Consider the following 14,038-nt stretch of genomic DNA (forward strand, 5'->3'; position numbering starts at 1 on the left):
CGTTACCCCCTGCTTCAGCATGGCAGTGCCAAGAAAATAGACAAAAAAGGCCACATTCATTCACACTCAGTCTCAAGCTGTCATGTGTAATAAAAGTATAATAAAAAAATAACAAACACTAGAAGCCAAAATATGAAGTAAAGCATAAAACTTATTAAAACAGATGTAAAGAACAACTCTAATAGTAACAGGGGAGTCAATGAATGGAATACCTGAGGCAGAAGTTGGTCCAGTGTAAAAGATTGAGCAACAGAAAATTTCAAAAAGATAGGCCGCATGAAAGTAAAACTCTGCACAGTACAACCACAAAATAAAAGGATTCAACTGTCAGGTAAAAGACAATTTACATTCATGCACATTTGCATCATATACATGACCAGAACAGAGGAGGACAGGGAAAAAAAGAAACACAGACTAGATGGGAAGATGGCAAGGTAGAAGGCAATGAGAGGCTCCCTTCATGAATGACATTGCATGTGGCAAACTGTATCTGAGGTAGTGAGGGTATGGATCAAGAGTACCTACCCACAAGATTTTGCCAAACTGACAGGGTTATCACACAGCACTCATCCCATATGAACACTCAATATCATTTAGGTGGAAATAGGCTTCAGAATTCTGTATGTAATGATATGGGAGATGATATGATCCCTAAACTGGTGCCAAAGTTCCACATTACAAGATTAGTTATGGTAATATTCAACATGAAATTCATTTACCTTGGCCAGCCCCTTGAAGGAGTTCCTTAAGGGAACAGGCATCATAGATAAGGATAGACAGACAAAGAACTAAGTTGCATTTGTGTATTCTAACCTGGCACGAGTCCATGCTGACCATCGAAAGGAGTTGATATATTGTCTCAGAATGTGTTTCTTTTTCCTTGTTAACCCATATAAAGTATCTTAATTACATGGGATACTAGGCAAGTTGGTCTTTATTGTCTTGGTAAAAATCTGGATCCATCTTAGTGTACTGATGTGTACATCATTTCTTGTATGCATATGTGCATATGAGTGGATGGGGCATTCTTCATGTGTTTCCTGGTGCTACCTTGCTGACACAGGAAACAGCGGTCAAGTATAATAAATAAGTAAATATCTCTAATGCCTGTTCCCTTTGGTACTCCCAGCAAGGGGGTGGCCAAGAAGAGTCCCCACTTATCCTGTCCTTACATGCCTCCCTCGCATACATCATTCCATGCATTTGTCTATGCTATGCCTCAATATTATAAGAGGTTCCATTGTTGTCATCTGTCTTATGTAGGAATAAAAACAGTATTCCATTAAGTCCTTGTGCTGAATTCTCCATAAATTTCAATTGTGTTGCTGATATGTGTAGGGGGAATGCTTCTCAAAGTTTTTGAGTAGTTCCATTTTTCAAAATAATCTTCCACTTTAAAAAGTAAAATATATGGGAGGGTATTGATTGAGAGGGTGAAGGCATGTACAGAGCATCAGATTGGGGAAGAGCAGTGTGGTTTCAGAAGTGGTAGAGGATGTGTGGATCAGGTGTTTGCTTTGAAGAATGTATGTGAGAAATACTTAGAAAAACAAATGGATTTGTATGTAGCATTTATGGATCTGGAGAAGGAATATGATAGAGTTGATAGAGATGCTCTGTGGAAGGTATTAAGAATATATGGTGTGGGAGGCAAGTTGTTAGAAGCAGTGAAAAGTTTTTATCGAGGAAGTAAGGCATGTGTACGTGTAGGAAGAGAGGAAAGTGATTGGTTCTCAGTGAATGTAGGTTTGCGGCAGGGGTGTGTGATGTCTCCATGGTCGTTTAATTTGTTTATGGATGGGGTTGTTAGGGAGGTGAATGCAAGAGTTTTGGAAAGAGGGGCAAGTATGAAGTCTGTTGGGGATGAGGGAGCTTGGGAAGTGAGTCAGTTGTTGTTCACTGATGATACAGCACTGGTGGCTGATTCATGTGAGAAACTGCAGAAGCTGGTGACTGAGTTTGGTAAAGTGTGTGAAAGAAGAAATTAAGAGTAAATGTGAATAAGAGCAAGGTTATTAGGTACAGTAGGGTTGAGGGTCAAGTCAATTGGGAGGTAAGTTTGAATGGAGAAAAACTGGAGGAAGTAAAGTGTTTTAGATATCTGGGAGTGGATCTGGCAGCGGATGGAACCATGGAAGCGGAAGTGGATCATAGGGTGGGGGAGGAGGCGAAAATCCTGGGAGCCTTGAAGAATGTGTGGAAGTCGAGAACATTATCTCGGAAAGCAAAAATGGGTATGTTTGTAGGAATAGTGGTTCCAACAATGTTGTATGGTTGCGAGGCATGGGCTATGGATAGAGTTGTGCGCAGGAGGATGGATGTGCTGGAAATGAGATGTTTGAGGACAATGTGTGGTATGAGGTGGTTTGATCGAGTAAGTAATGTAAGGGTAAGAGAGATGTGTAGAAATAAAAAGAGCGTGGTTGAGAGAGCAGAAGAGGGTGTTTTGAAATGGTTTGGGCACATGGAGAGAATGAATGAGGAAAGATTGACCAAGAGGATACATGTGTCGGAGGTGGAGGGAACGAGGAGAAGTGGGAGACCAAAATGGAGGTGGAAAGATGGAGTGAAAAAGATTTTGTGTGATCGGGGCCTGAACATGCAGGAGTGTGAAAGGAGGGCAAGGAATAGAGTGAATTGGATCGATGTGGTATACCGGGGTTGACGTGCTGTCAGTGGATTGAATCAGGGCATGTGAAGCGTCTAGGGTAAACCATGGAAAGCTATGTAGGTATGTATATTTGCGTGTGTGGACGTATGTATATACATGTGTATGGGGGTGGTTTGGGCCATTTCTTTCGTCTGTTTCCTTGCGCTACCTCGCAAACGCGGGAGACAGCGAAAAAAAAAAAAAAAACAATTTTTGACAATGTACAACTACAGTTTTTATGAACTCAAGTGACTGCTATATTTTTTGATCTTCTGGATAATAAATTTTGAACCGTTCATCATGTTCTTTCATACTACACTGTATAGTAAAGTATCAACACCTTATATTTTATTTATTTATTTATTTTGCTTTGTCGCTGTCTCCCGCGTTTGCGAGGTAGCGCAAGGAAACTGACAAAAGAAATGGCCCAACCCACCCCCATACACAGTATATACATACATGTCCACACACACACAAATATACATACCCATACATCTCAATGTACACATATATATACACACAGACACATACATACATACACATGCACACAATTCACACTGCCTTTATTCACTCCCATCGCCACCTCGCCACACATGGAATAACATACCCCTCCCCCCTCATGTGTGCGAGGTAGCGCTAGGAAAAGACAATAAAGGCCCCATTCGTTCACACTCAGTCAATAGCTGTCATATAATAATGCCTGAAACCACAGCTCCCTTTCCACATCCAGGCCCCATAGAACTTTCCATGGTTTACCCCAGACGCTTCACATGCCCTGATTCAATCCATTGACAGCACGTCTACCCCGGTATACCACATCGATCCAATTCACTCTATTCCTTGCCCGCCTTTCACCCTCCTGCATGTTCAGGCCCCGATCACTCAAAATCTTTTTCACTCCATCTTTCCACCTCCAATTTGGTCTCCCACTTCTCCTTGTTCCCTCCACCTCCGACACATATATCCTCTTGGTCAATCTTTCCTCACTCATTCTCTCCATGTGCCCAAACCATTTCAAAACACCCTCTTCTGCTCTCTCAACCACGCTCTTTTTATTTCCACACATCTCTCTTACCCTTACATTACTTACTCGATCAAACCACCTCACACCACATATTGTCCTCAAACATCTCATTTCCAGCACATTCACCCTCCTGCGCACAACTCTATCCATAGCCCATGCCTCGCAACCATACAACATTGTTGGAACCACTATTCCTTCAAACATACCCATTTTTGCTTTCCGAGATAATGTTCTCGACTTCTACACATTCTTCAAGGCTCCCAGGATTTTCGCCCCCTCCCCCACCCTATGATTCACTTCCACTTCCATGGTTCCATCTGCTGCCAGATCCACTCCCAGATATCTAAAACATTTTACTTCCTCCGGTTTTTCTCCATTCAAACTTACCTCCCAATTGACTTGACCCTCACCCTACTGTGCATAATAACCTTGCTCTTATTCACACCTTATTAGATATCTAACAAAAAAGACATGCTTAAGTTATTAACTAATCTTTTTTTCTCCCAAAACACACCTTAAACTGGTTATATAGCATTGGCAAACTCATCTCAGGTCATTCTCAAAATAACCTTCCATTTTAAAAAGTAAAATCTCCAATTTTTTTTACATCACAGAATTACATAAGTTTTTTATGAGCTCAAATGACTGCTACATTTCTGGCACTTTGGAAAAAATTTCAACAATGCACCATGTTCTTTATGACTATAATGTACAATAAAGTATTGACATGTATTTAACAAAAAAAAGATGACCATATCATAGTTACTTTTGATTAATCAAAACTGACACTTCTTTAACCTGGAAAGATGCAGTGGAAAGGGTGACAACTCCATCCTCTGCCATTCTCTTCATGATCCAGTCAGGAAGCACACACACACACACACACACACACACACACACACACACACAAAGAATAAATCAAAATTTATACTGTAATTTCAGATAACTTACCTTCACATTTAGCTACATGTCAAAAACAGCAGACCAGTAACATGAGAATACCTTAAATGTGTAATAAGACTGACTTTCAACTTGCACATACATTTCACTTTATTGGCAATATGCTTCTCTGATTGACTAAATTTGCCAATGCCACTTCCTTGTCAAATCAACCTCACTAATTCTGTTCAGTTTCACTCAGATATTTTGAGGAGCATCCTTAAAAAGTGGTCTAAACACCCTCCTACCAAAATTATGTTAAAGATCTTGCACAGTTTCACAATCAAAATTACAAAAATGTACGTTAATGTTCATGAAATTATAAGCTTTTCAGTTATGTCTGGTCACATGAACCTAAAGACATAACACAAGACTCCAAACTCACGTTAATCTGGACATCTTAGTGGGGAGAACTAAATTTGTTGAGCTTTGCAATACATTCAATGTATTCTAAATTCTAATTAATTTTCAATTTCATTAAAAGAAAAACATAAGGTGGTAACTACAAATGTATATTCCTCACACTATTCCATATTCACCACCAGTGGAAATTAATGTGATGGCTACAAATAATCTTCAAATCTACACCATATAGCATATACTAACCTTCCATGATACGACGCCACTTGCGTTCTTCCCAACGCTCAAAGAGGATAACCAACTCAAAGTGAGGTGTGTGTGGGAACAAGTCTACAGGTATTGCTCTGTGAGAGAAATATAATCATTAAAGTACTGAAAGTTAATATGTATGATATTTACTTATTTTGCATGCAAGTATCAATGTGTATATATAGGTATGCAATGTATGCAATGCCTAAACATACAGGAGGGTGAAAGTATGCAAGCAAGGAATAGAGTGAATTGGAACGATATGGTATATTGGGATTGACATGCTGTCAATGGATTGAACCAGGGCATGTGAAGTGTCTGGGGTAAACCATGGAAAGTTTTGTGGGGCCTGGATGTGGAAAGGGAGCTGTGGTTTTGGTGCATTACACATGACAGCTAGATTGAGTGCGAACAAATGTGGCCTTTGATGTCTTTTCCTAGCGCTACCTTGTGCTCACATGGGGGGGAGGGGGGTGTCATTTCATGTGTGGTGGGGTGGCACCGGGAATGGATGAAGGCAGCATGTATGAATATGTACATGTATATGTGCGTATGAATATGTATGTATACATTGAAATGTATACATATGTATATGTGCGTGTGCGAGCGTTTATGTGTATACATGTGTATGTGGGTGGGGTGAGCCATTCTTTCGTCTGTTTCCATGCGCTACCTCACTTACGTGGGAGACAGTGTCAAAGTATAATAAATAAATGTTATGGAAAAAGGCGAGAGCAAAGGACATAATGGGAGTGGGGAAGGAATGGGATGTATTTAGGGAAGCAGTGATGGCTTGTGCAGAAGATGCTTGTGGCATGCGAAGTGTGGGGTGTGGGCAGATTAGAAGGGTAGTGAGTGGTGGGATGAAGAAGTATGATTATTAGTGAAAGAGAAGAGAGAGGCATTTGGACAATTTTTGCAGGGAAATAGTGCAAATGGCTGGGAGATGTATAAAAGAAAGAGGCAGGAGGTCAAGAAGGTGCAAGAGGTGAAAAAGAGGGCAAATGAGAGTTGGGATGTGAGAGTATCATCGAATTTTAGCAAGAATAAAAATTTATTTTGGAAGGAGGTAAATAAAGTGCGTAAGACAAGAGAACAAATGGGAACATCGGTGAAGCTGGATAGTGGGGAGATAACAACAAATAGTGGTGATGTGAGAAGGAGATGGAGTATTTTGAAGGTTTGTTGAACGTGTTAGATAATAAAGTGGCAGACATAGGGTGTTTTGGTCGAGGTGGTGTGTGAAGTGAGAGGGTTAGGAGGAATGATTTGGTAAAGAGAGGAAGAGGTAGTGAAAGCTTTGCGGAAGATGAAAGCCAGCAGGTTTGGATGATATTGCAGTGAAATTCATTAAAAAAAAAAAGGGGGGTGACTGTGTTGTTGACTGGTTGGTGAGGATATTCAATGTATGTATGGCTCATGGTGAAGTGCCTGAGGACTGGCAGAATGCATGCATAGTGCCACTGTACAAAGGCAAAGGGGATAAAGGTGAGTGTTCAAATTACAGAGGTATAAGTTTGTTGAGTATTCCTGGGAAATTATATGGGAGGGTATTGATTGAGAGGGTGAAGGCATGTAAAGAGCATCAGACTGGGAAAGAGCAGTGTGGTTTCAGAAGTGGTAAAGAATGTGTGGATCAGGTGCTTGCTTTCAAGAATATGTGAGAAATACTTAGGAAAACAAATGGATTTGTTATTACTATTATTATTATTATTATTTTGCTTTGTATGGCCATATGAGGATATTCCCTCATAGGCCCAGTCCTCTGTTCTTAACGCTACCTCGCTAATGCGGGAAATGGCGAATAGTATGAAAAAAAAAAAAAAAAATTTTGCTTTGTCGCTGTCTCCCACGTTTGAAAGGTAGCGCAAGGAAACAGACGAAAGAAATGGCCCAACCCACTCCCATACACAATGTATATACATACACGTCCACACACGCAAATATACATACCTATACATGGATTTGTATGTAGCATGTATGTATTTATGTATGCTCTGTGGAAGGTATTGAGTATATGGTATGGGAGGCAAGTTGCTAGAAGCATTAAAAAGTTTTTATCGAGGATGTAAGGCATGTGTATAAGTAGGCAGAGAGAAAGTGATTGGTTCTCCGTGAATGTCGGTTTGCGGCAGGGGTGTGTGATGTCTCCATGGTTGCTTAATTTGTTTATGGATGGGGTTGTTAGGGAGGTGAATGCAAGAGTTTTGGAGAGAGGGGCAAGTATGCAGTCTGTTTTGGATGAGAGAGCTTGGGAATTGAGTCAATTGTAGTTCGCTGATGATACAGCGCTGGTGGCTGTCTCGGGTGAGAAATCGGAGAAGCTGGTGACTGAGTTTGGTAGTGTGAAAGAAGAAAGCTGAGAGTAAATGTGAATAAGAGCAAGGTTATTAGATACAATAGGGTTGAGGGACTAGTCAATTGGGAGGTAACTTTGAATGGAGAAAAACTGTAGGAAGTGAAGTGTCTTAGATTTCTGGGAGTGAATTTGGCAGCAGATGGAACCATGGAAGCAGAAGTGAGTCACAGGGTGGGGAGGGGGCAGAAGTTCTGGGAGCATTGAAAAATGTGTGGAAGGTGAGAACATTATCTCGGAAAGCAAAAATGGGTATGTTTGAAGGAATACTGGTTCCTTAATTATCATTACGAAATGTGGAGAAAACTGACTGGAAGGACAGTAACTGAAACTTCCTTAAGTTTACCTGGTAAATGGAAGAGGTAGTTAAAAAAAAAAGTATATTGCTAAAAAAAAAAAAAAAGATAGTCAAAGACTTCAAATAAATGCAAGTATTTCTAAAAAGGGTTTATACTAAATTATGATAATGTTAAACCACAGCTTTATTGACATTAATCAGACTAACAAACATAATTTTTCAAACGCACCTTAGAGGTATGAAGAATTCACCTTTGTACTGTTTACTCTGAGGTCTTCCCAAACTGATGAAATTCTTAACAGCATTGTTGGGGTCACAAGAAACATATACAAGATGTTTCATGTTGTCACACTTACGAAGACCAAACACAACATTACCATCTGCAAAAATAATAACAATAATAATAATTTTTTTTTTTTTTTTTTAATACTTTGTCGCTGTCTCCCGCGTTTGCGAGGTAGCGCAAGGAAACAGATGAAAGAAATGGCCCACCCCCCCCCCCCATACACATGTATATACATACGTCCACACACGCAAATATACATACCTACACAGCTTTCCATGGTTTACCCCAGACGCTTCACATGCCTTGATTCAATCCACTGACAGCACGTCAGCCCCGGTATACCACATCGCTCCAATTCACTCTATTCCTTGCCCTCCTTTCACCCTCCTGCATGTTCAGGCCCCGATCACACAAAATCTTTTTCACTCCATCTTTCCACCTCCAATTTGGTCTCCCTCTTCTCCTTGTTCCCTCCACCTCCGACACATATATCCTCTTGGTCAATCTTTCCTCACTCATCCTCTCCATGTGCCCAAACCACTTCAAAACACCCTCTTCTGCTCTCTCAACCACGCTCTTTTTATTTCCACACATCTCTCTTACCCTTACGTTACTCACTCGATCAAACCACCTCACACTACACATTGTCCTCAAACATCTCATTTCCAGCACATCAATCCTCCTGCGCACAACTCTATCCATAGCCCACGCCTCGCAACCATACAACATTGTTGGAACCACTATTCCTTCAAACATACCCATTTTTGCTTTCCGAGATAATGTTCTCGACTTCCACACATTCTTCAAGGCCCCCAGAATTTTCGCCCCCTCCCCCACCCTATGATCCACTTCCGCTTCCATGGTTCCATCCGCTGCCAGATCCACTCCCAGATATCTAAAACACTTCACTTCCTCCAGTTTTTCTCCATTCAAACTCACCTCCCAATTGACTTGACCCTCAACCCTACTGTACCTAATAACCTTGCTCTTATTCACATTCACTCTTAACTTAATAATAATAATAATAATAATGAGAGATGAGAGAGCTTGGGAATTGAATCAATTGTAGTTCGCTGATGATACAGTGCTGGTGGCTGTCTCGGGTGGGAAATTGGAGAAGCTGGTGACTGAGTTTGGGTAGTTTGAAAGAAGAAAGCTGAGAGTAAATGTGAATAAGAGCAAGGTTATTAGATACAGTAGGGTTGAGGGACTAGTCAATTGGGAGGTAACTTTGAATGGAGAAAAACTGTAGGAAGTGAAGTGTCTTAGATATCTGGGAGTGAATTTGGCAGCGGATGGAACCATGGAAGTGGAAGTGAGTCACAGGGTGGGGAGGGGGCAGAAGTTCTGGGAGCCTTGAAGAATGTGTGGAAGTCGAGAACATTATCTCAGAAACCAAAAATGGGTATGTTTGAAGGAATAGTGGTTCCAACAATGTTGTATGGTTGCGAGGTGTGGGTTATGGATAGAGTTGTGCGCAGGAGGGTGGATGTGCTGGAAATGAGATGTTTGAGGACAATGTGTGGTGTGAGGTGGTTTGATCGAGTAAGTAATGTAAGGGTAAGAGAGATATGTGGAAATAAAAAGAGCATGGTTGAGAGAGCAGAAGAGGGTGTTTTGAAAAGGTTTGGGCACATGGAGAGAATGAGTGAGGAAAGATAGACCAAGAGGATATATATGTCGGAGGTGGAGGGAACGAGGAGAAGTGGGAGACCCAATTGGAGGTGGAAAGATGGAGTGAAAAAGATTTTGTGTGATCGGGGCCTGAACATGCAGGAGGGTGAAAGGAGGGCAAGGAATAGAGTGAATTGGATCGATGTGGTATACCGGGGTTGACGTGCTGTCAGTGGATTGAATCAGGGCATGTGAAGCGTCTGGGGTATACCATGGAAAGCTGTGTAGGTATGTATATTTGCGTGTGTGGACGTGTATGTATATACATGTGTATGGGGGTGGGTTGGGCCATTTCTTTCGTCTGTTTCCTTGCGCTACCTCACAAACGCGGGAGACAGCGGGAAAAAAAAAAATAATAATATTATATACATGTATATACATGTATATACAGGTTATTAGGTACAGTAGGGTTGAGGGTCAAGTCAATTGGGAGGTGAGTTTGAATGGAGAAAAACTGGAGGAAGTGAAGTGTTTTAGATATCTGGGAGTGGATCTGTCAGCGGATGGAACCATGGAAGCGGAAGTGGATCATAGGGTGGGGGAGGGGGCGAAAATTTTGGGAGCCTTGAAAAATGTGTGGAAGTCGAGAACATTATCTCGGAAAGCAAAAATGGGTATGTTTGAAGGAATAGTGGTTCCAACAATGTTGTATGGTTGCGAGGCGTGGGCTATGGATAGAGTTGTGCGCAGGAGGATGGATGTGCTGGAAATGAGATGTTTGAGGACAATGTGTGGTGTGAGGTGGTTTGATCGAGTAAGTAACGTAAGGGTAAGAGAGATGTGTGGAAATAAAAAGAGCGTGGTTGAGAGAGCAGAAGAGGGTGTTTTGAAATGGTTTGGGCACATGGAGAGAATGAGTGAGGAAAGATTGACCAAGAGGATATATGTGTCGGAGGTGGAGGGAACGAGGAGAAGAGGGAGACCAAATTGGAGGTGGAAAGATCGAGTGAAAAAGATTTTGTGTGATCGGGGCCTGAACATGCAGGAGGGTGAAAGGAGGGCAAGGAATAGAGTGAATTGGAGCGATGTGGTATACAGGGGTTGACGTGCTGTCAGTGGATTGAATCAAGGCATGTGAAGCGTCTGGGGTAAACCATGGAAAGCTGTGTAGGTATGTATATTTGCGTGTGTGGACGTGTGTATGTACGTGTGTATGGGGGTTGGGCCATTTCTTTCGTCTGTTTCCTCGCGCTACCTCGCAAACGCGGGAGACAGCGACAAAGTATAAAAAAAAAAAAAAAAAAAAAAAAAAAAAATATATACATGTATATGTGGATGGGTTGGGCTATTCTTTCGTCTGTTTCCTTGCGCTACCTCACTAACGCGGGAGACAGCGACAAAGTATAATGAATAAAAATAAATAATAACAATAACAATAATAATAATAATAATAATGATTTCTTTTTTATTATCCCTGATTGCCGTTTCCTGCATCAGCAAGGGAGCACCAGGAAAGACGAAAAATGTCCCATAACAATACTAATAATAACTAACAAGGGAAACAGTGATCTAGTATAAAAAGAGAGACTGAGAGAGAAACATACCAATAATCATCATTACATACTCTCCTAATTCTGTGCACTTCTACTTTAGCCATCCCCAGGTTCAGCATGTGGCCTTGATGATGAGGCACAAAACTTGAATAAATATCTGCCTATAGGCACTGCTCAGCTTACATAAATATCCACTTGGAGAAGATGAGGAATTTATGCAGCTCCACTTCCATGTGTATGAAGTAATCCATGAGTATTTCTGGGTATATGTGCAGAGATGTCTGATATTTCTATCAGCATTTTAATAACAAACATTGTGCTCTGGGAATTTCTTCAATAATATCTAACACATTAAAGACTAATACACCTTCAAAAATTATGTAACGTGAGGTCACACATCTCGTGAAGGTTTCCTTAACATCTCCGAATGCACTGATTGGTGTAAGGAAACACTTAAGCAGAAGTGTCTGGAAACAATGTGTGGGATGGCACCACAGTAATTAAGGACAGTATATATATGGCCCAGCTGGAGAGAACAAAAGACCTAAAGAGACGCATGTTCTCCCACTTGTGAGGGTAGAATTGGAGGTGTATAAGCCCCATCCACTTTAAATGGGTTAAATGTTATAACATTCATTTTTATTGTCATTATTATAATTTTTTTCATACTATTTGCCATTTACCGCACCAGCGAGGTAGCGTTAAGAGCAGAGGACTGAGCCTTTGAGGGAAATCCTTCATTGGCTCACTTCACTGTTCTTTCTTTTGGAAAATTAAAAACGAGAGGGGAGGATTTCCAGCCCCCCACCCCTTCCCCTTTTAGTGGCCTTCTATGACACGCAGGGAATACTTGGGAAGTATTCTTTTTCCCCTATCCCAAGGAATAATTATCATCGTTATCATTATCATACTTGATCGCCATTTCCCACATCAGCGGGAAAAGGTGATCAAGTATAATAAAACATGTAAATATCAAATAGTGAAACAACATAAACACATCACATTTTCATCAAAGCAAAAAAGGCTACTTACCTTTAAAGATCAGTTAATCAAATAAAAATAAAGAATGGAGTAAAACAACAACACATGTCTAGGACCCTGATAAAACATAGCAGGTCAGTAACCATGGTCAACAGGACATTGATGTCATTGCTGAACTGAAGTTTCCAAGTGGTCAGAGGGCAGAAGCAGGGCAAGCCTGTAGTCCTCTAAAGAACAAACTAGTGGTTAGCAACGGATGTGGGGTATTCACCTCGTTAGAAACCAAGGTCAGAAGTTCCAAACCCCTTGGTGTACTAAAGATTCTCCTCAAAGGTTATGGAACAATCAAATCCTGGTGATATAAAACACCTATGATTTTGCAAAGTATGTCATAAATCCATTCCCAATTTTCAAGAGGTGGATCAAGTAAATATAAGGGCAAAGAATACCCAAATCCCAAAGTACTTAAAAGAAACATTAATCTTTAATAATTATGCTTTGAATGCATTCCTGCACTATTCAAAAAGTCCCATCACTTATCCTTAGCAAGTTGAGTCAATGGCTTCTTATTTCTTTTAAAAGCAAAATCACGAAAGCCACATTTTCTCCAAACATAAACCAAAAATTTAGGAAACACTAAGAGTTAAAGAGGATTTACCTTAGGATAAGCATAGAGAAGAAGCACAAATGGCACTAGGAGTGTTAGAGAGAGATATCTCTGTTGTTTTCAGAGGAATTCTTTAAACACTGAGCACTAATGAACATTTTGTGAATAGCAGAGGACACTGAACTGAGAAAAAGTGCTTTTCAACAAAGTAAATGTGAAACCTTACTATGCTGATATTTCTGTGTACAATGAACAGAATTTGAATTGATGATGATAAGATGTACGAGAGAAGATATACAGAGTGGAAGTACCCTACACACATGAAAAATTAAATATAATTGTGTAAGAGTACTTCCAATGAAGTTGCTAGGAGAATGACTGCTGAAGCAGTGGAAGCATGTATGCAAATAAGGACAATGTCTGCTTCAGACTACTTTATACAGATAGGGACAATGTCTGTTTCAGACTACTTTATACAGATAGGGACAATGTCTGTTTCAGAAAGAAAGGAAACAAAAATAAAATTACTTACTAAGCCCAGCACGTGGAGGATCAACAATACCCACAGTATTGACTTTCTGACAGTGCTGAATCAGGACCTGCATATTTTCCTCTGCCTTTCCAGTAAATATCACTATATTATCCAATCCATTGTCATCTGCATTGTGACGAGCATCATCTGCTGCCTTTTCTACCATCTCAACCCCATATACCTTAAGACAGCGCTGTGGAGGAGAAATTACATCTTTATCAAGTGTTCTCACTGGGCAATATATGACTTATACCTACCCTGACTTGCACATGTCTTCTGTCACTAAATTTTGAGTCCACAGAAATATTTGCTTAGATAAAAATTTCTTTCATGAAAAAAACCACCTAAATTACATACATTTTTCCTTTCAGAAATTCATACACTTTAATGATGTACAAAAGCTTTTAGGAGAGACAAACTTGCAAAATAAATGATGATTCAATCAAATACTTACATCAGCCAAGGAGATACCAATAGTGCCAGTACCACAACATATATCAAGAAGCACAGATGTGCCATCCAGTTCTGCTATGCTTCCTATTGTATCATAAAGTACTTCAGCAGCAGCTGTGTTTACCTGCAACATCAA

At 40.5% G+C, this 14,038-nt stretch overlaps 1 protein-coding gene across 8 annotated transcripts in view; it reads right to left on the bottom strand.

Moving 5' to 3' along the window:
• The window catches only part of LOC139762525 (tRNA (uracil-5-)-methyltransferase homolog A-like), a 71,729-nt gene that overhangs the window by 28,426 nt on the left and 29,265 nt on the right, over positions 1-14,038 (bottom strand). For all 8 annotated transcript variants that reach the window (XR_011715731.1, XR_011715733.1, XR_011715732.1 and 5 more), the window contains exons 11-14: positions 13,904-14,026; positions 13,450-13,642; positions 8,106-8,256; positions 5,220-5,317 (exon numbers count right to left, since the gene is read on the bottom strand). Coding sequence is in view for 5 of the 8 variants with exons in the window: in XM_071687521.1 (XP_071543622.1) it covers positions 5,220-5,317; positions 8,106-8,256; positions 13,450-13,642; positions 13,904-14,026 (565 nt within the window). In the remaining 3 variants the exon portion in view is untranslated. The remainder of the gene's footprint in view (positions 1-5,219; positions 5,318-8,105; positions 8,257-13,449; positions 13,643-13,903; positions 14,027-14,038) is intronic.

The sequence above is a fragment of the Panulirus ornatus genome, chromosome 43 (assembly GCF_036320965.1).
Source record: "Panulirus ornatus isolate Po-2019 chromosome 43, ASM3632096v1, whole genome shotgun sequence".
NCBI lineage: Eukaryota > Metazoa > Arthropoda > Malacostraca > Decapoda > Palinuridae > Panulirus > Panulirus ornatus.